The sequence below is a fragment of the Clytia hemisphaerica genome, unplaced genomic scaffold (genome assembly GCF_902728285.1).
Source record: "Clytia hemisphaerica strain Z4C2 unplaced genomic scaffold, Clytia hemisphaerica genome assembly, whole genome shotgun sequence".
In the NCBI taxonomy this organism is placed as follows: domain Eukaryota; kingdom Metazoa; phylum Cnidaria; class Hydrozoa; order Leptothecata; family Clytiidae; genus Clytia; species Clytia hemisphaerica.
The window spans coordinates 514,678-539,602 of record NW_027103289.1 but is presented as its reverse complement, the minus strand read 5'-3'; the positions used below and the strand labels follow the sequence as shown (position 1 = coordinate 539,602).

Below are 24,925 nucleotides of genomic sequence, written 5' to 3'. Positions count from 1 at the left end.
ACAGTAGGTATACCTTTTTTAACCAGTCTCTTCTTCTTCGTAGGTTGATCATCTGAAACACAAAAAAAGTGAAATAAGGTACTTTTACTGCGACATTATCGGAGAAAAATGGACAAACGCCAAGGCCTCATTGCAACACGGTGCTGCTAACAGACTTTGTTATTTTATCGGCCGATTAAGGATTGTCCTTAAATAGGCCGGCGTAAACTGAAGCAAAATCAATCATGTTTAACATTAAGACGGAGTTAATTTTGAGAGAGAGAATACAAACAGTAGGTATACCTTTTATAACAGCTCTCTTCTTCTTCATGGTAGGTTGATCATCTGAAACACAACAAATAACGTTGTTCCTTTTTTGCACTTTGATTGGATTACAGTAATTATCGATTTTTGCTTCTTATAAAAAATTCACAAAAAGCATAGATTTTGTCAACATTTGACAAGCCCAGTTTGGAGATGAACATGAAAATCTTAACTGATTTCAAAACCAATTTAGCAATTATTATAGCTTCGGGCTTTATCTACATTATTTACATACCTAATGGTATGAACTCAAAATTTGGTTGTGACCATTGCGTTATTCTAAACCCTATTTCTTATATATCAAAAAGTAATTTCAGTGTACCTTTTCTGCATTGCAAAGTTCTTTTCTGTATTCCTAAAAAAAAGTAAAGATATTCCTACTTTATACTAGCGATTGATAGGAGTGAAGTCTTTCAGACAGCTCCGTTAACTGTATGCTTAATGGCTTGAATAAGTTAATATGGGTACATACTTCTACGAAGGTTGTACGGAACTTCGCGTGCAGGTGGTTGGGGTGGTGCGAGCACAGGTGGCGTCGGTGGTGTCGGTTCGAGCACCGGTGGCGGTGGGGTCTGTTTGAGCACGTGTGGTGGTGGGGTGTGTACAAGCACGGGTGGCATCGGTGGTGTCAGTGCGAGCACGGGTGGTGTTGGTGAAGTCGGTACGAGCACGAGTGGTGTTGGTGCGAGTACGGGTGGTGGTAGGGTGTGTACGAGTGGCGACGGTGATGGTTGTCCTAAAGATGCTGGCTTCCCTAAAAATTTAAGTCATATGCTGCCAAAACTGGCTCTGTGTCGGCTAAACTCATCAGACCGACAATCTTGGGCGTGAAAAGCAAGACCATATAACTCAGTTGACGTTTTTTAATCCAACGTTCTACTATTCGATATGCTTCATTATTCGAAAATGTTGAAAGTCATCCTCATAAACGACGCTCTAATATGGTATTCGATAAGCTCCCTTATTCGATGAAAATTATATTCCCCTTGAAAATCGAAATTAAAATTATATTCCCCTTGAAAATCGAATTAGAGAGCGTCAACTGCATGTCTTTTAAGAAAGTTTTGAAAATCCATTTTCCATAGGTTAATTTTGAATGACTTCATTGGAAATAGTCTTAAATCTGTTTGTTATAATCTTTTTGTTTACGAATATAAATTTCGCCATTCTATACCTCTTATGAGACACGTTAATGTACACTGAAACTACTGAATTTTCTTGGTCTTAATGTAGAAACTTACTGCGACGGAGATTGTAGGGGCAAGCACTTGCGCTCCTGGGTGCCACTTTAGAAGCTATGTGAAAAAAGAAGAATTAGTGTTTTCTAGAGAATAAAGTTATAACTTTGAAATATCGACTCGACCTCAGACTGATCAAAAGAAATTCCATACGAAAATCTTTAAAAGGGGTGGTGAATTGGTGGTGAATTGATGTACCTTATTAGTCATTTAACCCCACAACGAAGAAATAGCTGGTCTTTGTCGCAGTATTACTAGACTCCGTCAAGTTTTGAAGTTTTACCTCTTAAAATCCACAGTTGTCTATAAACTAAACAAACCCGATATCTACGGAGATTTCACAATATATTTTACGCTATACGTGAGATAAACTCTGGTACGTAGATGCCCAAAAGTGCCCAAAAGTACACAAAATCAAAATCTTACCCCTCTCCCCTCACTCCTATGTCACATGAAAGTAGAAGAAAAAAAATAATTTTATCACTTACATTTCGCCGCCTTCAGAGTTTTCGGCTTTTTTGGTGGTCTTGTCGTGGGTGTTGGTGGCTTTGATGAAGCTGGTGGCTTTGTCGAAGCTAGTGGCTCTGTTGGTGAAGCTGGTGGCTTTGATGAAGCTGGTGGCTTTGTCGAAGCTGGTGGTTTTGTTGGTGAAGCTGGTGGCTTTGATGAAGCTGGTGGCTTTGATGAAGCTGGTGGCTTTGTCGAAGCTAGTGGCTCTGTTGGTGAAGCTGGTGGCTTTGTCGAAGCTGGTGGTTTTGTTGTTGAAGATGGTGGCTTTGATGAAGCTGGTGGCTTTGTTGGTGAAGCTGGTGGCTTTGATGAAGCTGGTGGCTCTGTTGGTGAAGCTGGTGTCTTTGATGAAGCTGGTGGCTCTGTTGGTGAAGCTTCTGCTGGTGTTCGAGCAGATCTCTTCACAGCCTTCGCCCCTGTAAATATAACACTCTAACTATAATACTAACCGAGCTAATGTACACTAACAGGGCTAATGTTTACACCATATTCCCTCTAGGATTGTAAGCTCTTCAGTCAGAAATAAAGTAAGGCGTGTCTTGAAAAATTGAAGATTTTTATGGGCATAAGTCCCATAAAAGGGTTAGGCTTTTGAAAATTTGTTTCTTAAAGCACCTGGGTGAAAGATTTCTTAACATAATTATTTAAATTTATTACTTTATACTTTTCTTTTACAACTATTTGAATTCAATACTGTACAATTATTATTGAGTTAACGCCCTAATAAAGACAAAAATCTTCTCCAAGAGCAATCTTCTCATCCCTAACCGCACGTCTCGTTATTAATAAAGTGTTAAGATCAAATCAAAAGGAATATCCTGAAAACCGTTCGACATCGTCCTATCTTCTAGCCCTCCGAGGATTAATTGAGGGGCTTAAAAGTCATAACAAGTAGGTAGTTCTAGTCTTCATTGATTTTTAGAGAGGATTTGACTCGGTCATCTGGGGCAATATGTTTTGGAAGCATACGGTATTATCTCTAATGAATGGGAAATGCTATCGCTACCACTACCATGTACATTTATATCGTGTTCTTGTTAGATTGCGATTTCGATCTGTTGAAAATAACAACCATGCGTACCCTGTGTCCCACAAGGTGATCCTATTGCACCATTTTATGTCTTTCAAAGACAATGCAATCTTCGGTTCTGAAGGGATTGTCCTCAAACAAGGCATAAGTCGTAGAAGCCGATTTTGCCCACGACATCCCTTTGAAAGATGCTCATTACTCAAAAGATCTTTTAATGAAAGTCGAAACAGCCTGTCAACACTTAGCCTTGTATTCTTACTGCCAAGAAAAGTAAATTCATGTTAGTCAGCTCGAATGATACCACACCAAAAAAATGAAAGTGATATCAATGAAGTGGATGATTTTAAAAACCTGAGTGGCTTCACAAAAAAAGATCCAAATATCATCCTGGGTCAAGTTAAGGGTACACTAATTGCGTTTACCAAAATGTGGAAGGCCAGCATTGACGAGAGAATCACAGTCAACGTCTTTAAAACAAATCAGATCCTGCCATATGGGTCGGAGTCATAGGCACTTTAAAAGACTCTAGCGGAAGTTTAAGATGGAAAATTTGTAAAGTTTTAAGAGTAGTGTGGAACATTACGTCAAATGCTCAAAAACCCAACAAACTCTTGTACAACAAACTCCCGCCGATTTTAAACAGCGTGTGTAGACAGAGACTAGCTCTCGCAGGCCATGTCTGTTACTCTTGTTGTAGACATAATGAAGTATAAAGAGATTAAAAGTTAATAAATAGAATCGCCGTTATTGCTGATCAAGTGGATGATCTAGGTGATTGTTTTGGTTAAGTGTTTGGGTGCTGTGAAAGACGGATCCTGTTTGACAGATACGTGTGGATGCTGTGGAAGGCAGATCCTGTGATATCTACAATCATGGTCGAAATCTATTGAGAATTCAGCTTTTTTCCGCGTTTTTTGAAATTTGGAGTTCGGGCGTTTTTTGGGCAATCTCTCAAATTTAATCGGATATTTCAATTTGGCTCGGGTTTGTAGGCCTCCAGGCTATATTATGAGCCTTATTGGACCATTTTTGAACTTTTGGATCCTCAGATCCTAAGGTCTTAAGTCTTATGTTAAAACTCAGAGTTAAAACTCTACCCTTCCAACCTACTTTAGAGCACTCACAAATCGATTGTGGTTTCAAAACTTCCCGGTGGATTTCCCTTTTTTCTCAAATATTACGACCATGATTGTATGTTGTGTTGATGTGGATGCTGTGCCCGACAGATCCAATCACGATTGCTTTATATAGACTGTTCCTGTTGATATTTGTTACTGTTTAATATTCGTTCCTGTTGGTATTTGGCTTCCTGTTATCATATCTTCTGATTGCTGTTATTGCAGCACCCATTCCAGTGGCTTGTATGATTTTCGATCTATCTCTTGGAGAAGGACGCTAATATCTGGTGAGTCAATTATTTAATTTTCAACAATGTCGTGCATCGTAATGAACCTGCCTCTCAGTTCCTATCCAAGAGAAAAGTTAAAAGATAACACATCTCCCTAAAATCAATTATCATGGAGGACAAATCATCAACGAACAAAATGAGCTCCTCATTCTGGCGAGAGCAGATGGTTTGGAAGAAATTTGTCAAAACTTCACCTACACGCTTAGTATCAGGGTTGAGTTATGACCCAGCTAGGACACCTAATGTTATATTAACGTTGTGAACATTAAAAGCCGTTGAAACAACATTGTGTGTCGGCTGGAGATGAAAGATACCTCTGAGAGTCTTTTTATTTTTATGGTAGACTCACTACTGGAGTAGGAAATGGGACATTTAAATTGGACATCCAAAAAATGGATATTCTAAAACTGCCGATATTAAGTATTATTGACAAAAAGAATTAACTTCAAATAAAAAACGGAAAGCAAATGTCATTTTAATTATTTAGAATTTTGGCTTGGCTTGGTTGTTCTTTTAAATTTTCATAATTTTTTCACTGCCATTTCTGAAATCTGACGCTGGGGTTAATCTTAATTTTTTCTTTCAATTTTTGGCCAAAATCAAGCCTTGTGTTTTTATGAATGAAAAAGCGTGTATCTCAAAATTGGGAAGCTCAAAATTTGGATTTATGTACTTAAAATTAAAAAATCTAAAAAATCTTGCAAATTTTGTAATTTTTATAAAAAAGAGTCCTTATCCAAATCTGATTATGTAGTAAGATCAAAAAGTTACTCTTTAGAAAATTGTAACTATAGCTGATCCGCTCTCTTTGAGGATGGAATTTGGAGATTACCTTGAAAAAGTGACTTCTTTTTTCAAGATCCTTGCCTGGGTGAAGTGCCTAAATCTAAGTACAGAAGCAGCCACCGACCTAAAATTCGAAAATATCTGTTCTGATTTGCCAGCTGGAAGGATTTCCACGAAATTAAGAACAGTTCCTCGTTTTCCAGGCGAGAAATTTTTACTTCAGAACAGTTATATTTTTCCAGCTAGGAGGTAAAAAAACTTTCAGAACAGATACCAAATTACCAGGCGATTGATTTTACGCGAATTAACTGTTCTTATCTACCAGGGCTGACAAAATCTTATAAGAACAGATCGCTAAATTCCAGCTTGACATTGAAGGACTTTTAAGAACAGAAACTTAATTTCCAGCTAACAGTTCGAACAGATACACAATTTCCAGATGTTTTGTAGAACAGATGGAGAATTTTCAGCTGCCACTCCAGGCAACCACATTCAGGACTTTTTTTAAATTCCCTCAGAACAGATAGGAAATTCTTAGACACGTTATTTATAAATATAAGATATCAGACTATTTTTTCATAAGAACAGATCATATTTTTCCAGCTGGTCCCAATCTTCAGTAGAACAGATCATATTTTTCCAGCTGGTCCCAATCTTCAGTAGAACAGACCATATTTTTTCAGCTGGTCCCAATCTTCAGTAGAACAGACCACTTTTTTCCAGCAGACTTTTTTCTTTAGTTCGGTAAGAACAGACCGCCATATCCAGCTGGAACGTGCCTTCAGAACAGATATTTTGAAGTCCTCCTTCGGTGGATGCTTTCGTAAGTAACCACTGTGTCTTTGTGGGCTACCATAATAAAGATTTTTTCTTTAAAGTGCCACAATTTCCAAGCTGAGCCATGGACTTCCAAACCACACAAAATTGATTTTTAAAAAATTACATATCTTGAAATAATTTTTAAAGGGATTCAGGATTAGTATCATCAACAAAATGTTGAGCCTCTTTGTTAAGAAAGATCTTTTATTTTCATTTGTAATCGGGAGAACCATCCAAAGTGGAGTAAAATTAAGGAAATATATAAAGAGGAATATGGTTACACACTTGGTTTGTAGGGCATGCATATGCGTCTTCTCTTCTTTCGCTTCTTCTTTAGATCTGAATATTCAAATATGAGCAAATATTCATTACAATATAATACATCCTAATAGTTTACTATTATTAAAGGAGAAAGAAAAGTGAATTAAGCCTAAATAGTGAGGTCTGTTAGCCCCGGGGGGGGGGGGCACTCAAGGTTTCGCCATTACGGGCGAAAAATTTTGAAAAAGTGCACTGTAAGGGTATGATTTTTCATGGGAATTCACTGCACTGTAAGGGTCCGATTTTAGAAGCCAAATTTTGGGCCGAACGTATGGTCGATTTCAGATCGAGTGCCCCCCCCGGGCTGTTAGCACATAAAAATGTAAGAATACTTCAGATGGTGATGAAAACATGAAATTTGGCACAGATCATCCTTAGGGGGTCTAAAACTTAATTTTAAACAGTAACACCAAATTTTGCCACCTGGCCACCTACCAGATGACGTCATCAGGTGGCTGGGCAAAAAGTTTTTTTTTTAAATATTCAAAATCTGACCATAGTTAATCCATATCATGGTTTCAGTGGAAAGAGCATTTAATGCTGATGAAAATTGAGGTATAAAACATGCCTTTTAAAATCTTCCTATCAAAAGTTATGGAGGTTGAAAGTTTTGTGATGACGTCACAACAAGCCTTTCCAGGCAAAACTTAAAACCTTGTAATTTTGGAACAAATTGACCAAATCTGATATTTTATACAGAAATCCATGTGGAAATTTGAAGTTCCTTCTGATGCTTGGGTCTAAACGACACCCAGCCACCGGATGTTGTCATCTGGCCTGATCTGGCAGGTGGCAAAATTTGGTGTTATTGTTTGAAATTAAATTTCATCATGCTTTTATCACCATCTGAAGTATTTTTGTGCTAACAGACTTCACTAAAAGTAATCGAAGCCAAATGTATTTTCCTTGCTTGATAATAAATCTATTGTGCATGTCTTACAAGTATTAAGTATTCAGACGATGGCAATAAAAAGTTTGGTTTTTAAAAGAAAAAGACATGTTTGTACATACCAGCATTGGCATTTGAAGAAGCTTCTTGGCCACTTGAGCTTAACGACTAAAAATGAAAAGAACATACATTCAAAAGAAAAGTCATTTTGACTTTGGAGTCTTTCAGAATTACTTTAGTCAACATGTGGGATAGCTATCCATAGCCTCTAAACCACAACATTGCCATGCCCTTGATTTATCCAGTATTGAATGACTAGTAAATAATAAGACCGGTTATTGATTTCAAAATCAGAGCTAATCAGTCTGTCCCACAAATAGCTGAATAGAATATTTAAGAACAGTTGAGGAGTTGATAGTTCTAAAATGATAGCGAAAGACTGCAAATATACTTCACTCTGGATACCTCTCAATTTATCTCACACGCTGACACTGTGGTATAGTGGTCATTGACCTTGGTTGCTGCACAGGCAACTGAGGTTCGATTCCCACTCACATGGATTCACTTGGCAAGTGAATGAACCTTTGCCCAGGTCAACCCATGCCATGTAAAGGGAAATTGGGTAGTCAGTTCAAGGTGCTGACGGGACGCTAAAGCAGTTAGTCACACTAGGAAATCTAGCTTTCAGAAAAAACAACATCAGTCATCTACAGGATACATTTCAACAACAAGGATGAGAGTTACCTGAATCAAGTTTGCAAGACAATATTAATTAAAACTTGAAAGTTGGAAACAAAATAAAACGTGCAGCAGCCAAAATCAACCAACCAAAATTTGTCATTCAATTCCCGAGACAGCGCTTCGATTTTTAAGGCCTTGTTTATACGCTAAAGTATAAACATTTACGCACATGTAAATGGGTCATTGTTTGAGGTCCGGCAAAATTTCTGGGAGATAGCCTATCCGGCAGTGCGCGGATCTAGGTGGGTTCCGCCTCCCCCGTAGATCTTTTTCTTGGTAAGTTGATCTTCAAATTAGTTTTCAAGGTTGGCTTGGCTCAAATTTTTTCATCTATGGCTCAAATTTTAGGCAATTTCTCAAAGTTTTTGAAAATGTTAATTTCATTAAAAAGCGCCGGGTTATTTTTTCATGAATCCCTTTAGAAGTTTTGCGGTGCATTTTTTTGCTTGAGAGTCAAGTAAACGATATAGCGCTTTCGCAGCATTAATCTTTGATACACATTTTGGCGGGACGCTAGTGTGGCTAACTGTAAAGTGTTTATAGAGTTGTGAAAATGGGCCTCAAAGCCTCCTGCGACTCAACCAAATAGAAATAGAAATAGAAAACACACCTCTCTCTATAGACTTTTCCGTAAATCACTATGCCATGTAATCAAAGATTAAAATATTGAATTGTGCTTATCTTTTTACTGACAAAAGTATCACACCCACTAGAGCCCAGCCAGCCAGCCAGCAATAGTTTTGAATTTTCTTGACTTTCACTTTCGTTTTTGTTTATATTTTTGGCGGGAAAAAACGACATATTTTTTCGCGCGAAAAAAAATAAATACTAGTAAATAAACGAGACGAGACATAAAAATTTGCAAATTTCGAAAGTCTGTTTGAAGCTTACAGAGCTTACACAGTAAACTTTGTACATTCCATTAGATTGGAATGATGGGGTTTAATGATTGGCCTGTACCTACTAGAGAGTACTTGTTTTTGTATTCAATTTATAAATTTTGTGTATAGAATGAAACTTTTATTTCAAACAATCATCACATTACAGGGCCATTACATTGATAATAAATATTCATGCCTTTGCCATAGGCGTAGCGAGAAACCCTGCACCCTGCAAAATCTATGGATGAGAGCGGTTTTTACGTTACGTTATTATTGTCTTTGTTTTATCAAAAAATAATGAATATGTCATAAACGTTTGCACTCCCTCATAAATTTTGCAGGTATCTCGCTTCGCCTATGTAGCTTTGCCTGAATGGACCACAGGAAAAATCAACCAGACACAAGATATACAAAAAAAAAAACGTAAAACTGACAATTAAAGCGTCTTTTCAAAAACACCTATACATACCTCTTTGTCACTTATGACGAAGTAAATAATTTTGTTTTTGTTATCCATGTCAATAATTCAATAAATCGCAATTTTCACAATATAATCTTGTAAATTAAATCTTCACGAAACAACAACGATGAGAAAAACTAACCGTAGCGTATACTCAAAAGTGAGTTCAAAGAAAATTTGTATTCTCGTGTGTTTTCAGACAAAAAATCAATCATTAATTTTTAACCAATCACGTTGCAAGAATTTTTTATAGTGTGAAATCGATTACACTAAAAGCGGTTTCTACGTGCGTGTTTACTTTCAGGTGGCGCCTCTTCAAAGAGAAATTTGGGTGATTGCGATAATAGAAACCAGCCCGCCGACAGGTTGATTTCATTTTCAAAAGCCATTATTGAAAGTCTCAAGAGAGAAGTGATTGGAGGGAGAGGGAGCAAAGAACGAAAAAATTATCCAAACGAATGGTTTCTTTTTCCAGTATGTACACAATAATTAGGGTGACAAGAATATTTTTACTTCTCAAATTTTCTTGGAATACTGCATTTATCCATTCACTCTTTGAAAGGACCTCTGCAGTAAAAGTTGGCAAATTTTTGCTCCAATCAGCTTCACAAAAAATCCTATTACTTTTTTTCTAAAAATGCTACTGAGGTCAAAGACCCCTCATTGAAACGAGAAAAGGTAAAGCTTTCCAAAAAACTAAGTTTTTATACTTTTATGAAAGTATACATGGAACGGTGCGAACAAAAGAGAAAAAAATGTATACAGATCACATAATGGAAAATATTTACAAAATCGATCAACACCATAATTTACAAAAAAATTCGAAACATATTTCCTTGAAACATAAAAAAATGAGAGTTAAAAAAATAATCAAAGTAGTTACAGTTACACTCTACCGACTTTCCTCAACTTTTCGTATTTTTTTAGTAATATTTTGCCACTATTCAGGGTGAAAATGAGATTTTTCTCGATTTTTCGGATCCCAAATTTACCAAACATTCCTATCTTTTCAAAATCCAGCAGGACGTCTCCGTCGGCCGTCAAGGTCAGTGTACATGTAAATAACCGCATATCCAAAAGAAACTGGACAGACTAAACTCAGGTAAGTTATGGCATACACGTTTTTTTTTTTATAAGAATGGTGTTTTTTCATTTCATCATGGATATTCTTAACTTTTTGGCGAAAATCATCCAAAAATATTCTTACGGTATTCCTAGGTTAAGATCGAAATTGGCAATCTACAGGTTAAAATGCCTTTAAAATGGCATTCTTAGGTTCAGTTGCTAAATTCCATGATGGTGATATTCTTACCATATTCTTAATTTTTTGGCCATTTTCATCATGGACATTCTTATAAAGTGTATTCTTATAAAAAAAAAAGCGTGTATTGCTTAAAACATGAAAGTTACCGTAATTTTTGGAAGAGCGTAAACAATTAGGCAACACCCCTACAGGGAAACTTCATCATGGTACCCTTCGTATTAAATCATTGGTTTGCTCATTTTCTGCCGGCTCATGCTTTCCAACAATTATGGTCATCTTTATGTTTTTGGAACATATGCCATAATTTACCTGAGAAGATTCTTGAAAAGATTCTTGGTAAAAATTGATGCAAACTGGAGAAGCATATTTGCGATATCGAGATTTTAACACCCCTTTGAAAATAAAAAAAATGAAAATCTTCGACTAACCACAAAAAAAGGTTTGAAAATATCATAAAATATCATCATAATGCCGCTACAATTCATCTATGAATTCATTTAGTTCAGTTAAAATGTCTGCAGACTTCTCTCCTTTGTTCAATTTTTATGTTAGTTTACTCCGCTAGCCAATAGCACAAACCCAAATTCTTTCGGTAAAATTATCTCCGGAGGTAAAGTTACTAGTATATCAAAAATTTCTCCACCATTTTATGTATTTTTTTCGTCCTCGACAATTAAGCTCCACCACAATTTCCAGTTAAACCATGAAGAGAATCTTTATTCAAGAGAAGCCGGCTGATTGCATTGCTTCCAATAGTTAATTTGTGAAGAGATCTGAGGTAAAATCATTGTCTCAATCGCTAACCAGGCGTATCGTTCGTTCGTTTGCTTTATTCAACCGGGTAAAACATCTAAAATGAAAGAAAAAGAGATCCATATAAGTATCTAAACTTATTGACAGAAAAACAGGTAATTCTGGCTGCAACATACTCATTTACCCTTTAAAGTTTTGCAAGTTTAGTTGTATACATAATTCTTTGCGTAAGGAGATATCGGTCATTTCTTTAGTTTTTGAACGACTGTAACGACTGACTTTATGTCCATATGACAGTGCCAAAGTTGTATAATTGATTTCATATGCGAGACTACAACTTTCACTAACTTTCACTGTTCGCCATCCTCTTATTATCTTTCTCCAAACCTCAAAAAGTTAAACTTTCGGGACTGCCATTTGTCCCACCACGTCACTCTGGGAGAAAGTGTCCGGAAAAAGTAACTGGAATTTTAGGGTGACTGACGTGTCCCCTGACGTTTCATCACCAGACAAAACTTTTACCTGGGAAATTATACCCTAACCCAATTTCTAATCCAGACTTTCTTACGTGCTCTACTACCGAGTTTATGTATGTGTGTTTTTCTGAGATTTTGGGGATTAAAACTGCGTGTTTTTCCAAATCGCTTCAGTCACTTTACCGTCCTCAAAAGTGTAAATACATTAACTCGCTACTAGCTGGAGGATTTTTGCGAAAAAAACGCCAGAAAAAAATGATTTATATTTACATATTGCAAAAATTGTTGGATAATTGCTCTATACTTCGGAAGATGTCAAGGAGACCCGTAAAACTCACGTTGATTGGTTCAGCTGTTCATTGATCACTTCATGGAACTGTCCAACCTTTAGAATAAAAGCAGAAAGCATGAAAATTATACCCCTTTTTCATCTTAAATGAGGGTTGCCAATCGGCCTCAAAAAGCACGTCCGCTTAGCAATCTTTTGCTAACCAGCCCTTTTCTCAGGTGAGAACTGTTCATTAAAATTTCAGCGAGGTCATAAACTTGCTTTTTTATTTGACTTTGGATATAAAAGGTAGATGTCATTTTTTTACCATTTGCTCTTTACAATATGTGGCTCCAAAACTATCCAAATTGAAGGCCCAAAAACGGAGGTTTAGTTTTTTTCGAAATATTCTAATCAAAAAGCATAGCACTGACATCAAATTACTATCACTAGGTATGAAGGCAATGCCAGAGTTTTCTGGGGTTAATTTCCAATCTTGAAAATGAATAAGAAAACTAGCCATCATGTTAAAAGTGACATTTTGGTATTATTCTTTTTTCGGAGTCAAGAGAAATGTGTTAGGATCGCGTCTTAAGCTTTCCCAGGTTTTAAAGTACAAACATATGGCTCATTAAGGCAAAACCTCCGTTTTGGGGGCTATATATTGTATAATGCCTAATTTACGTTGCCCTATCAGCAGTGGTTTGCGTGAATGCATGAAATGGAAAATTTTGCGTGAAATATTACGTTTACGTTTTCAGTTAATGAGAATGTGTATTACTTAAATGTCAGAATTTTTCGCGGCCAGAAAATTTCGCGAGTCAGGCCATTAGCGAGATTTTGTCTATTTCACGGGAATTTAATTTCGCGAATCATGAGAATAGACGAAAGACTTACCTGGTTTCCTCATAAAGTAGAGAGTGGAAGTATTTGTTTTGACGATTGTTAAATAAATTTCGTCAATTTAAAGTACTTTCGTTTTTTTTACGACCATTTAATTTCAGGAATTTTATAAAATAGCGAAGATTTCTGGCCGCAAAAATTTCTGACATAAAAGTTTGAAAGTTCTTCAAAGGCTAGCAGTCACTAAACTTAAATTCGCATTTTTTCCACAGTGTATATTGGACTTTTTGAATTACAGATTGTCATGGTTTAGCCGCTAGTTTGTATTTTCTTCAGTATACCGGGTGACCCACGAAAAAGTTCAGACGTTTCTCGACGTCTTGAGGCCGAACAAATGTCCCAACGTGCTTGGAGTTTAGATATTTAAAAAGTAGATATCCTAACTTAAAATTTGAGCTATCACTTTTTAAATTTGACCAATTTTTTCTCTACTTATGAGCTTTTAAATTTAAAATTCACTTTTCGGAAAGTGTAAAAAACACGTATTTCTGCCCTCAAAGTAAACAACGTTAGCGTGAACAGTGATATTGAGTGAAGCTAATATCGAAAAAGCTTTGATTCGTGAATTGCCGCATTTTGAATATTAACACTTTTAGATACAGTAATGTTAATTTGAGGAAATCAAGATTTTCAAGATATTCGAAGAAAAAGGAAAGTAAAAGATTTTCGTATATGAATTAGTTGGGATTTGAGAACAGTTAGTGAGATATCTCAGTACTAATGTGCGCGCGTGTCATTGCTAAAAGTAACAAATAATTTTATCTACTGAACTAAAAAATTTCATCATAAACTTCAAATATCAACTAGAATATTCGTGTATCTCTCAGATCAAAAGTTACTCTATGTTCCCCGGGGGTTCGAATTAAAAGAGGGCGTCCAAAATTAAGAAACCGCGGGGAAGGGGGCGTTTAGAGTATTGCCCATTTTTGGTGTTTTATCAACCATCGGAACCTTTCTGGGAGCAAGGGTATAATTTGATTAACGAAAGTGTTATCACTCTCATAGAGCTTGAATATCTATCAATACAAGAAAGATTATACAAATCATTTCATACTCTACAAGAGAATTTTATGAGTTAATTCAACCACAACTCTTCAACAATATCAAAAGAAAATGAAACCGAAGCAAAGGTTGTTTCTTTAAAGAAAATGCATGACTATCTTGTTCAACTATTCCTTTTGAAGAACGGCTGGATTACCATCAAGAATTGATGAGAAGTTTTTTGACGGAAACAAAATACAAGACGAACAACTGCGCTGTAGTATATATTCGACATTACTCAAACAAAACGAATGACATTTCCAATCTAGCAGCGTTAGCAGAGAGAAGAAGGCACCTTCGAGCACATACACCAAAGAAGCACACAACCGAAATGAAAGAGCTAAAAATGTACACGTTTTTCATTATATCATCCTTATACTTTGAATCCGTGTTTTGTACTCTGTACGATCAGATGGAAGGTACAAATCGAAAGCTTTGCACGGATGACAGGATAGAGGTTCCTGCTTCGTCACACATTCAATGTACCTTGAGGTGTAAGTTGAAGCACATGAACGCTGTAGTGGAATCATCGACACAGAAATGTTATTGTGTATCACCAAATGTCAACAAACAGTGTCAAGAAACGGTGGAAGTGAAAGCTGACGTCATCAGGACACATGTAAGTAAGACACGCTGTGTGAGTGTTTTATAAATTCACCTTACAAAGGAGGTCGATTTTTCTATCTGAGAGACTGAACATCAGGGACCCATCACTAAAAAAATACATGCAAAAAACAGCAGGAAATCTAACTAACTACCTCAAAGGAATTTAAATTTTTGTTTTTTTCCCGCTTTGTCAGAAAGGGCCATATACAATTTCGTAACTTCGAAAAAAACAATGTGTCGATTTTCGAAAATCGGTTTAGACAACCTGTCACTTCGCTAACTTAACCGTGGACAGGATAACACCAAGGCCTAACGATTATTGAAACACTACCAAATTTTTCCATTTCAGAGACTTCCGAAATGTCCAGCAGGATTCGAAGGGAAAAACTGCAACATTTTCAAAGGCGAAGGGATGGAATTGATCAACCCAGCTATATCATGTAAACGCATCCAACAAGCATATGCTGCAGCTAAAACGGGTTATTATTGGGTTCATTTGAAAACCGAATCGGTTCACGTTTTCTGCGACATGGATACAGACGGAGGTGAGCTCCTTTTTCACAACAAAAGACAGTTATTTTTCATAGTCTAAGACCGCCCACTAAAGATATCCGCGCAAATTTGGCTAATTTTCCATGCAACTTCGTCTGGGTGAATCCATGTCACTACTCTGATAAAAAAGGTATGGGTAGCAGTTCTATGACACTTGCAATGAACGTAGTTCTTAGGTAGTCACTCAAGTGTCGATATATACCGATCACGAGCTCATACATTGTAGGATGAATCGCAATGCTTGACAACATAGTAAGTCCTGCTCTCTCATATACGGGATCCATCATTTTCTGGTTAACGGTTCATATTTTTAATTAGGAGGATGGATGTTGATCGGTAATATCACCACTACACATGAAAAAGAGGTCGCTTCAAGAACGTACAAGAACGCGCGCACATTTAATCTCAATGTTCTTGGAAAGTTGCATCAAGGACAACATGTATTAGATGGAAGTCTCTTCAACTATCTTCATTCCAAACAAGGTTTATAACTTCTTCCTCTCTCATTCAAATGCTTCAAGTAAACAGATTATCCGGAGAGAAGGTTTACTTGATATTTTTCTATAGCTATTATTTTGAAAATAACTACGAAAAGGGTTTATCTATCAAATCACGTAATCCAGTTCCCAAATAGTCCAATACGTGAGATATTTAAAAATATTTCGAAAACAAGGAAAACTATGAAGTGAAATGGGATGGTAATAATATAACAATGGAAAATTGTCGCTAGAAGGCTAGAAAAAAGGCTTGACTAGGATTTGCTGAACTAATTGAGCCACAAACACTATCTTTGGGCCTTCTTTGGTGTGAAGATAAAAATTCTTTCCTATACTATTCTCTCTCACCAGGCATCACAGAATTCCGTATCTTCTGCACCAAGAAATACCACGGCCGTAAATTCCACATCTCCACTCGTAAAACACCTAAAGGTTATCAATTTCGTGACTACATCCTCGGCAAAGAAGACAAATGGTTGAGCCAGCCTGGTGACTGCAGCAAAGCCGTTAAAAGATTGCCAGGTGACGATTCCTATCTCGTGGAAGCATGTTTCAAGCACCCTGAATATGTGATGTCACAGGCTTTAGGAAACAAGGAATCCAGGCTATACGACCACGTGCTTTACGAGCATGGTAATTTACACGTTCAGTTGGCGGATAACGCGCGTTTGGAGTGCGACGATTTCCAGCCAAAACACATAATGAATGGGTACAATCAGATCGGACAGTGGCTTTATTATGTCCGATGAATAGATCCAATGATATTTTTTAAGTTACAAACATTAAAGAACAGGGCAGTGTGTAAAAATTCACTCCGTGGAAAAAAGAAAGATTTGTACTATGTGAAGTTCCCTTAAATGGCAAACTTTTAAGAATTATACTTACTTGGGTGATACTTGCCAACAAATTTGGAAGCTTTTATAGCCTAGCTGCTTATTTCGTATCGTCAATTGAAATTTCCTTTAAGTGGGAGCCATTTGATTGGTCGAAGCTTAGAAAATAAAATAAAAAAGTATAAATCAGATAGTCCGTTGAGTCTATTACCTTTCAGAAGCTATGAACGTGGATCGGCGCTCCCTATCTACAATCAGTGACAAAATACTTAGCACAAAAGGGAAATTCCCCGCAAAATTTTATAACCACAAACAATTCGGAAGCGCTCTAAATTAGGTTGGAAGGGTAGAGTTTTAACTCTTAGTTTTAACGCTTGAGGACAATGATTTGAGGATTCAAAAGTTAAAAAATGGTCCAGTAGGGCTTGAAATATAACCTAGAAACCAATAAATCCCTCCCAGATCGAAATAATCGATGAAATCAAGTTGAAGGCCCGAAATTGACATTTTCGCTCGAACTTCAATTTTCGAAAGGTAAAAATAGCCAAAATTGCCAATATGTTATGGCACTGATTGTAGCAAGCAGAATGAAAAGCTAATCCATCTAGAATAGACCTTTTCATAAATTAGTTGACCACCATAGCAATAATTTCAAAACGAGGCAAGTGATGTTCGTAACGTAATTTATGAAAAGGTCTATTGTTAAGTAAAGAATTCAAATCATGACATCACATTAGTGCTTCTATTACCTGTAAGCTTTTGAACGGATTAGATCCATGACGCAGACAAACACATCATCACAAGCTTTAGAAACCAAATTCATGTCCCTAATTGAAGCATTCTGTAAATTAACTTTTTTAATTCTTTGAAATATTTATTAACTGAAAGGAAGTAAACAGATGAAATAAATCAAAATTTAAATAGTACTGACGAATATTAAGAAATTGCCAAAACTAGATTAGATTAGATCTGGCTAGCCAACAAGAATAGGGGATCAAGTGGGACTATAATCAGCTGGTCTCCTCGACACGAGTTACTCTAACCATTGTTAAATTCAAAACACTAAAGTTGAAATAAAATAAAAACCTAACGATAAGGTATAAATTAAAAATCAAAGCTAACTAATTGGTAAATTAAAATTAAAATCAACATTTTGAAGAAAAGGACAAATAAAAAGAGCTTGATGAAAAATAGCATCTTCATCGAATAGGTGAAAACACTCCATATATATCCCATTTAAAGGAAGAATAGATATCAAGAGGTATCCATGTGCACTTCTTGATTTTCTTGAGATTGTCTTTGCTTTTGGAGAGCTTCCAACTCCTGTTGTTTGGCTTCCAACGCTAACTGAATGATTTTCATTCCTTCTGAACCATCCAACACGTGCAAGCTCCCATCATGCAATTGTACTTGTTGAGTCCCGTCATGCTCCTCGCTCGTTTCAGCAGTTGTCACATGTTCGACTGCGATTTCTTCGGATTGCAAAATCAAATCAGAATGTTCACTCAACACGTGTTGATTGAGTTGTTCTTCGTCAGTAAAGCCAGCCAAACAGTGGCCACACGCCAAAATGTTCAATTCCTCCACATTATCAAGCACGTCTTTGTGAGTGACGTAACAGACGGTCACCTGGTCGTCGCCCTGTTCAATCAAAGCTGTTTGTGGCTCACCCTCCTCCGTTGCTGCAATGTGAATTTCTTCAACTACATTTTCATCGGCGGCGCTCTCCTTCATACTGACTTTCTCGCAATCCTCATCATTCATTGGTTCATCGACATCCTGCACTCCTCCTTCTTGTTGATTTTCTTTCTCCGATTCGTTTCCTTTATCGTGTTCTCCATCGCCTCTGTCTAGTTTATGCGTTTCCGCGTGTTTCTTCAGTAGAGATACGTAACGGAAGGATTTCTCGCAGTGACGACACTTGTAGACCATGGTGGGTTCAAAGTCTGCCAACACTTCCTCTTCACGCCCTTCTTCCATCATCAATTTCGATCCTTTGTGGTTGACAGCGCAGTGGAAATGATATTCTTTGACGAATTTGAATTCCTTGTCACAATCCTCGCACCTGCAGAGAAGGGAAAGGGTAACGGTACAATACCTAGTAAGAAGACTGTGTCGAGTTTTCGAAAAACATTAGGTAATGAATGGTTGAAATGTATTTTGTCTTCAACGTTCTATACCAAAGAAATTATTTCACTTCATATTTCCTGGGTCATTCTTTTGCAATACTTCAAAATAAACCTACTTGGGGCGGCGGGGGTTTGTCATTGGAATACAATAAGCAGTCTCGACCGTAAGACATGACGTATTAATGAAGACGAAGATACAATGAGAAAGAAACAACACAAACCTATATTTCTTTTTAGTATTTCTTTTGGCTGGTGATTTATCGTTGGGTCTTGCATTCCGTGCGCGAGGTGTTTTAGCTGTCTTCTTGAGAATGTGAATGTTCTTGACGTGCGTTTGCAACATCTGTTGTGTCCGAAAGTATTGCTGCATGGAACATAAAATAAAATAGCTTCGAATGACTGTAACAGGCTTTCTGGCTTAAAACTCTTGAATATAAACGGCCATCCTAGAGGGAAGTGTTTATTCGAAGCGGCGTTTATTCGAGAGGGGCGTTTAAAAGCAGGGGGCGTTTATTTTATTTGAAGGAATAGGTACATGAGTTGTTCCACTTGAAAAGGTCTTGTGATAAACGGCTTTATGAACTTCAGCTCTAACTTTTCTACCCAAGAAAGAAACTTACAGAAAAGTTATTTCAATAAACATACCTTGCAAGTTTCACACTGATATTTGGAGATTCCCGTATGTACAAACATGTGTTCCGTAAGGTAAGACTTCCGGTGGAAAGCTTTGTCGCATTCCGTACACTTGTAAGGCTTTTCACCAAGATGTAACCTAGACGGAGGGACATTTGTCAGTGTAACATTTATACAGAACAATGTAAAAGCATAAATTCTAACACGATATAGATGATAATGAGAATGCGGCAAGCCAACTAACTAACCAAGCCAACGAACAATTTCTTTGTTACTTCAAATATCGCGTAAGTCTTCAAAGGGTGGGCGAAATCAATGCGATTAGCCTCTACATCGAGAAATCGAAACACCAAAAAGAGAATTGAAGGGAACAACTGCTATTGTATGGCCTCCGTTACAATTACTTCATTGTAGGTAGATCATTCACGTTAAAACGTAATGGACAGAAAAAACAGGAAAGATCTAATCCACTACTCACCTCATATGGTGCACGCAATCATGATTATAAGCGAAGGTTCGAGTACAGAATTGACATTTGAAGGGCTTCTCATCATCTGGTAGATGAATCTTCATGTGGAACACTAAATGTGTCTTGGTGGCGAACCGTTTACCGCATTGCTCACAAGTGAACTCCTTATCAACCAAACCATTGCATGATCTAGTGCGTTAAAGGTGAATATTGAATTACTCAAAAGGTATTGGGAATACACAGAATACACGTGCTATCCATGAAATATGAACATAAGGAAGCTAGCTTCTTATACTTGTCGTGATCATTGTGCTATCAAAACTGACAATTCAATTGATATAAGAAGGTTATTGGGTAATCAATCCATCCAATGAGCTATTCCATTTTATATCCATGTAGGGGGGTGGACAAACATTCCCAGGGGGGTAATGGGAGAAGAATTTCCAGGGGATGCTTTATCTCAGACAAAATTTTGTCCGATTAATTTTCCCCTGGTATTGAGAAATTCTCAAAAATTGAGATGGACAATTTTGAAAAAATAGAAGAGTTATCACTTAAAGCCTCATTATACCTTTTGTGAAAGACAAGTTCTTGAGGTGTCATGTAACGTTTCCCACAACCAGGACATGCGTGTGGACCGATGCCCGTGTGTCTGTTCATATGCATCTGTAAAGAACGCTTCGTGTTGAACTGCTTCGGACATTCAGAACATTGATATAATCCTAACGTTGGAAAATTGTTATTAATGAGTATGAGATATAGAATACAGAATAATCAATAAATGCTTTTTCAGAACAATTTAGGTATTCTGCATGGCATTTGACAAGTTTGACTTGCTTAACCTTATTTTTGACCAGAGTCCAAATCAGGTCAAGGATAGAGAAGTGTCACTTATTTCCCCCTCGCTAATCAATTTTTCGAAAATTTTTCACCCAGGACATTCTTATTCCAAACCCGTGTATTAATTTTTGGGAAAATGTTTTTTTGGAAGTTCCCTCTTTTCCCTCGCTAATCAATTTTTCGAAAAATTTTCACCCAGGACATTCTTATTCCAAACCCGTGTATTAATTTTTGGGAAAATGTTTTTTTTGAAAGTTCCCTCTTTTGTCCTAATTCCTCCTTTTCAAAAACTTTCCACCCAGGATATTTTTACTCCCCCCCCCCCCCCGATTATTCCAACGCAAACCGGCTATTAGGTACCCGAAAGTATGGTCTTTGTATGGGATAAAGACGGGTAGATTCAGGGTTAAGTTGTACAACAATAAAATGTGTCAAGGTTTATAATATCATATCTATCTGATGAAGTTCTGAAAGAAAACAAAATACCATGAAAAATCTGTTGATTTTACTTTTTAGTTCACCATACCTAAGTTTGTATGTAATTTGCGTTGATGATCTTTCAGTTTTCGAAGAGTAGAATAGGAGCGAGTACATTCGTCACATTTGTGAGGTAACTCATCTGTCACTTTCTCTACGTTTTTCAACGGAGGTGGTTTGCTGTCGGTAATGAGGACTGGCTCGTCGCTGATCTTGTGTTCTGGTGAATTCACTGAATGCGGAAAGGAAAGAATTTGAGTCAGCCTTACTGCTTTTTGTACATGTTTCTCAGATACCAAGGCAGTGTGGTTGAACCAAAGATTTTCTTGTCAAACTGAACTTGAAATTTACTCGAAGAATTAGCCAAGGATCTGCAGATTTAATAAAAAATTTAGCTGCATTTAGCTGGATTTTGAGACGGTTCCTGAACTTAGCTGAGAGAGAACTCAAAAGATTTATTGATGAGATTGCTTGATAGAAGAGTCAGTTCCATAACGCTGATCTCACTAACCTTGTTTGTAAGCAGTCAATGCGTTTTCGTGGCCATCCGCATCTGTATCTAGAGAAAGACAAAGCAATGGTAATAATAGCAATCGGATCACTTTCATGCACGGAAGACATGCATTAGTAGACACACTCTTCTGTGCTTAATTGTAGGATGTGGGTGGGATAAGCAGGTTGGAGGTACTCTGGGAGAAAATCCATAAAATGGGGGGGGGGTCAATATTAGGTGATTTTGGGATGATTTTTCCAAAAAACCCTGGGAAAGTGTAAGGTTTTTGCACTTTTTCAGGAAAATTTTATCAAATGGGGAGGGGGGTCATTATAAATTACTATTGGGGTGGTTTTTTCCAAAAAAATTGCAAAGTGACTCCATACAATAAAAGACAGAAGAGTAAATGAATAATGTTAAGAACGAGAGAAAGAAAGGAGTATGTTTGCATGCATGTACTTTTTGTGCTGAGTCATCAGATCACTCTCTGTCGACGATCTCGAAACTCCTTAACAAAAGCCTGACGTAATATTGATTTCAGTAAAACACGTCTAATATAATTGATACCTTGAACCATCTGTTCACCTCCACCGCCGCTGCCTGAAGTCTCCGCTTCACCGCTACGCTTTCCAACATTCAGTTTGTCTATGTTTGGTTTGATATCTTCGTTTCCTTCGCCTGGCTGTAATGTTAAGAGTGTGACCGGTCATAGAAAAGCAAAAGGTTGAGCATGATATCTTCAACGAGGTGACTGAGAGTCCGTAAGGGAGCCACGAAACAGTATGGTAGAGTGGGAAATAGTGGAAAATTGGCTGCGGAGAATTATACTATTCGGATTAATTCCAAAACATTAAGTGTCTTTGTTCACACTAACCGTTACATTTTCGAAGAGGTTATTAATGAGATTCTTGTGTTCCAATTCATTCTGTTCTTGAACCGTCACCTTCCAGTAATCTTCGATCAGGTTTTGATATTTGACCAGAAGCTCGTCCTCAGGCTCCCACGTGGCTTGCCACTTCACCTTGTAATATCTTCTGTTGTCCTGAAGAGAAAAGCGTCATTGTTTAGTTCAAGTTTGATGAAAGGGTGATGTTGAATGTTTGTATTAAATATAAATATGCACCCTTTGAACATTTTTGTACGTTTCTTAATGGTAAGTCTGTGGACTTTCAACGTTGGATATTGTTTGATTACACTAGTTCGAGCATAGGAAACTAAATGATGCAGGAGAAAAGAGAAATACACGTTGTTTTTTTTTCATAAAGAACAAACTATATAAGAACCTAAGGCTTCGATGGCCGAAATACTAAGGACAAGTTTTTGAGGACTCTAAGACGCAAAATGGTAAAATAAGAACGTGTTAAGAACATTTTTAGGTTAAAACTCGAAAAGTTAAGAACATCCGAAATCTTCAAAAATTTTGAATATTCATAAAAAAACTTGAAGTGCAAAGAGTGCCTAGAAAACTGCCCTCAGAGAACTTTTCGACTAAAATCGAGACAATCATTCCGATTAGAGAAAATACATACAGTTCCAACACAACTATCGATGACTTTGTCGGCCACTGGGTCACCGATGGTGATTTCAATATGCCGTTCGTCATCCTGTTCGACCGCTTCTTCGTTCTCTTTCTCTCCTCCTTCTACGGTGGATACGATCATCTGTTCTTCGCTTACAATCTGCGTGGGCGGTATCTCATCGGGCGGTATGGATTCTTGAGGTTGGTGTTGGATGACTAATTCTGCTGCTTGTTCACCTACAACTACTGCTTCCACTGGAAAGAAACAACCAAAAACCCTCCAATCAATTAATTTGCTCAAATTTCTCTTCCACCACTGTGTATAACTTGTTGAAGAGGCAAACGATAACAAAAAAAATGAACACATCCCCCCCTCTTGATATAGAACAATGTCAATCTACGTAGAAGCTGTTTGTTGAAGAGTGAGCGAGAAAAATTCGTTTGCAGAAGAATTTGGTTGAAGAAATGTTTCTACCTGTAGTCATAGTTTCTTCAGTGTGAATTTCTTCGTTCAATTTTTCCACAATCAGTTTACCAATGACGTGATCGTTCAAATGTTCCACCATTGCTGCTGCTGTCACTACTTGGTCTGCCATCTCGATTTTCTATTTTTTCTATCAAGTACTTCTATAGAAGGGAAAGAATTATACAATAAAATCATTTCATCCTGGTAAAAATGCAATACTAAAAATAACATTGAGTTTAAAGCCCGCAGGGCTAGAGTCGAATCTTTAACCTTTCCCAGGCAAGAAAAAGTGAAGCCACTTATTTCCCATCCAAAACGCGCCTAGAACGCGCCGCGATCATGACGACGGATTGTATCTAACGGTTCCTTTGTTTTTGAGGACTGCATTTTTTGAAATCTAGCGATAGATTTTACTTTCAATCCGGCGTTTATGTAAAAACCACGGGCGGGCGTTCTGGATGGGAAATAAGTGGTTTCATTTCCCATCCAGGAGTCTCGAGTCTAGCCTTTCGGGCTTGCAAGTCAAAATACAATCCTATTCCCATCTTCAATGATCACAGAGAACTGACAAGTTTTATGCTGGCCGAATTGATCATGAATTTTCTACCATTTGAAATATCTTTTATATAATAAAGCCTATTTTTTTAAAGTGATATTTGTATAAAAAGATTTATAAAATTCAAAAAATTTACAAAATACACATATAAATTATTGTAATCTGATAAAAATTCATGTTATATTAGGTGTTTTAAAAATTTTAAGTTAAACAAAATTTAAACAAAATATTATCTATAATAAAATACGGTATCGAGAATCCAGAAAATCTAATGAAAATGATTTAAATAATATTGTGATTCGAAAGTAATACGAGACTGCACAAAAGTTTAATTGAAAAAGATCAAGAGAGGTGATTAAAAAAGGACCCTATCCCGCATGAACGAGGGACGAGGTCCACTTCAAAATCATTACATTTTTAGCAAACAGAGTTCGTCAACAAGCTGTTGAACGGATTCGTAAACTTCGTAATCTTCCACAAAACCACCCATCAATTCCTCATCATCCTCCATCAGTGTTGGTGACAATTGACTTGCCAGGGAACTGATGCTGGACGAACTATCAGTATGATCTTTCCCGTGAAGTTTGGTATTGTGTATAGAACCATAATGATGCACCAAATCAACCAGACACTCAAAATAAAAAGCACAGCCTTGAATATGAAAGCCTTTCTCTGCTTCTTTGACCGTGCAATCCATCAGCCCTTCTGCATTGATGTGAATGGGAACTTTCAAAAAGAAGGAATAACTATTTTCCCTGGTAACA

At 37.1% G+C, this 24,925-nt stretch overlaps 2 protein-coding genes and 2 long non-coding RNA genes across 4 annotated transcripts; 1 reads left to right on the top strand and 3 right to left on the bottom strand.

Moving 5' to 3' along the window:
* Positions 1–979: 979 nt before the first annotated feature.
* LOC136809042 (uncharacterized) lies at positions 980–2,102 on the bottom strand. Its single transcript, XR_010846943.1, has 3 exons — positions 2,030–2,102; positions 1,545–1,598; positions 980–1,057 (listed from the first exon to the last, which is right to left on the bottom strand). It is a non-coding gene; the product is annotated as an uncharacterized lncRNA (long non-coding RNA).
* Positions 2,103–11,423: 9,321 nt separating this feature from the next.
* On the bottom strand, positions 11,424–16,721 carry LOC136809402 (uncharacterized). Its single transcript, XR_010846974.1, has 3 exons — positions 16,632–16,721; positions 12,218–12,264; positions 11,424–11,500 (listed from the first exon to the last, which is right to left on the bottom strand). It is a non-coding gene; the product is annotated as an uncharacterized lncRNA (long non-coding RNA).
* On the top strand, positions 14,331–16,601 carry LOC136809392 (uncharacterized). Its single transcript, XM_067065920.1, has 4 exons — positions 14,331–14,710; positions 15,047–15,242; positions 15,568–15,732; positions 16,098–16,601. Exons 1-4 carry the CDS (start codon positions 14,423–14,425, stop codon positions 16,493–16,495), a joined length of 1,047 nt encoding a protein of 348 aa, XP_066922021.1. The 5' UTR covers positions 14,331–14,422; the 3' UTR covers positions 16,496–16,601.
* An 873-nt stretch (positions 16,722–17,594) lies between the features above and the next one.
* LOC136809381 (zinc finger protein 699-like) lies at positions 17,595–23,763 on the bottom strand. The gene is made up of 11 exons (XM_067065910.1): positions 23,615–23,763; positions 23,150–23,394; positions 22,495–22,662; positions 22,188–22,302; positions 21,639–21,686; positions 21,177–21,359; positions 20,382–20,532; positions 19,820–19,999; positions 19,354–19,480; positions 18,930–19,072; positions 17,595–18,644 (listed from the first exon to the last, which is right to left on the bottom strand). Exons 1-11 carry the CDS (start codon positions 23,733–23,735, stop codon positions 17,834–17,836), a joined length of 2,292 nt encoding a protein of 763 aa, XP_066922011.1. The 5' UTR covers positions 23,736–23,763; the 3' UTR covers positions 17,595–17,833.
* Between the last annotated feature and the right edge of the window lie 1,162 nt (positions 23,764–24,925).

What these genes read in the sequence shown, in the direction of transcription:
- LOC136809381 (XM_067065910.1), bottom strand. Translation starts at nt 23,735, where the DNA reads ATGGCAGACCAAGTAGTGACAGCAGCAGCAATGGTGGAACATTTGAAC. An exon ending in TGAAGAAACTATGACTACAG is followed by an intron (nt 23,395 to 23,614) that starts GTAGAAACATTT and finishes GTTTCTTTCCAG; the next exon opens with TGGAAGCAGTAGTTGTAGGT. An exon ending in AATACTAAAAAGAAATATAG is followed by an intron (nt 18,645 to 18,929) that starts GTTTGTGTTGTT and finishes CCTTCTCTGCAG; the next exon opens with GTGCGAGGATTGTGACAAGG.
- LOC136809392 (XM_067065920.1), top strand. Translation starts at nt 14,423, where the DNA reads ATGAAAGAGCTAAAAATGTACACGTTTTTCATTATATCATCCTTATAC. An exon ending in CTGACGTCATCAGGACACAT is followed by an intron (nt 14,711 to 15,046) that starts GTAAGTAAGACA and finishes TTTCCATTTCAG; the next exon opens with AGACTTCCGAAATGTCCAGC. An exon ending in CGACATGGATACAGACGGAG is followed by an intron (nt 15,243 to 15,567) that starts GTGAGCTCCTTT and finishes ATTTTTAATTAG; the next exon opens with GAGGATGGATGTTGATCGGT.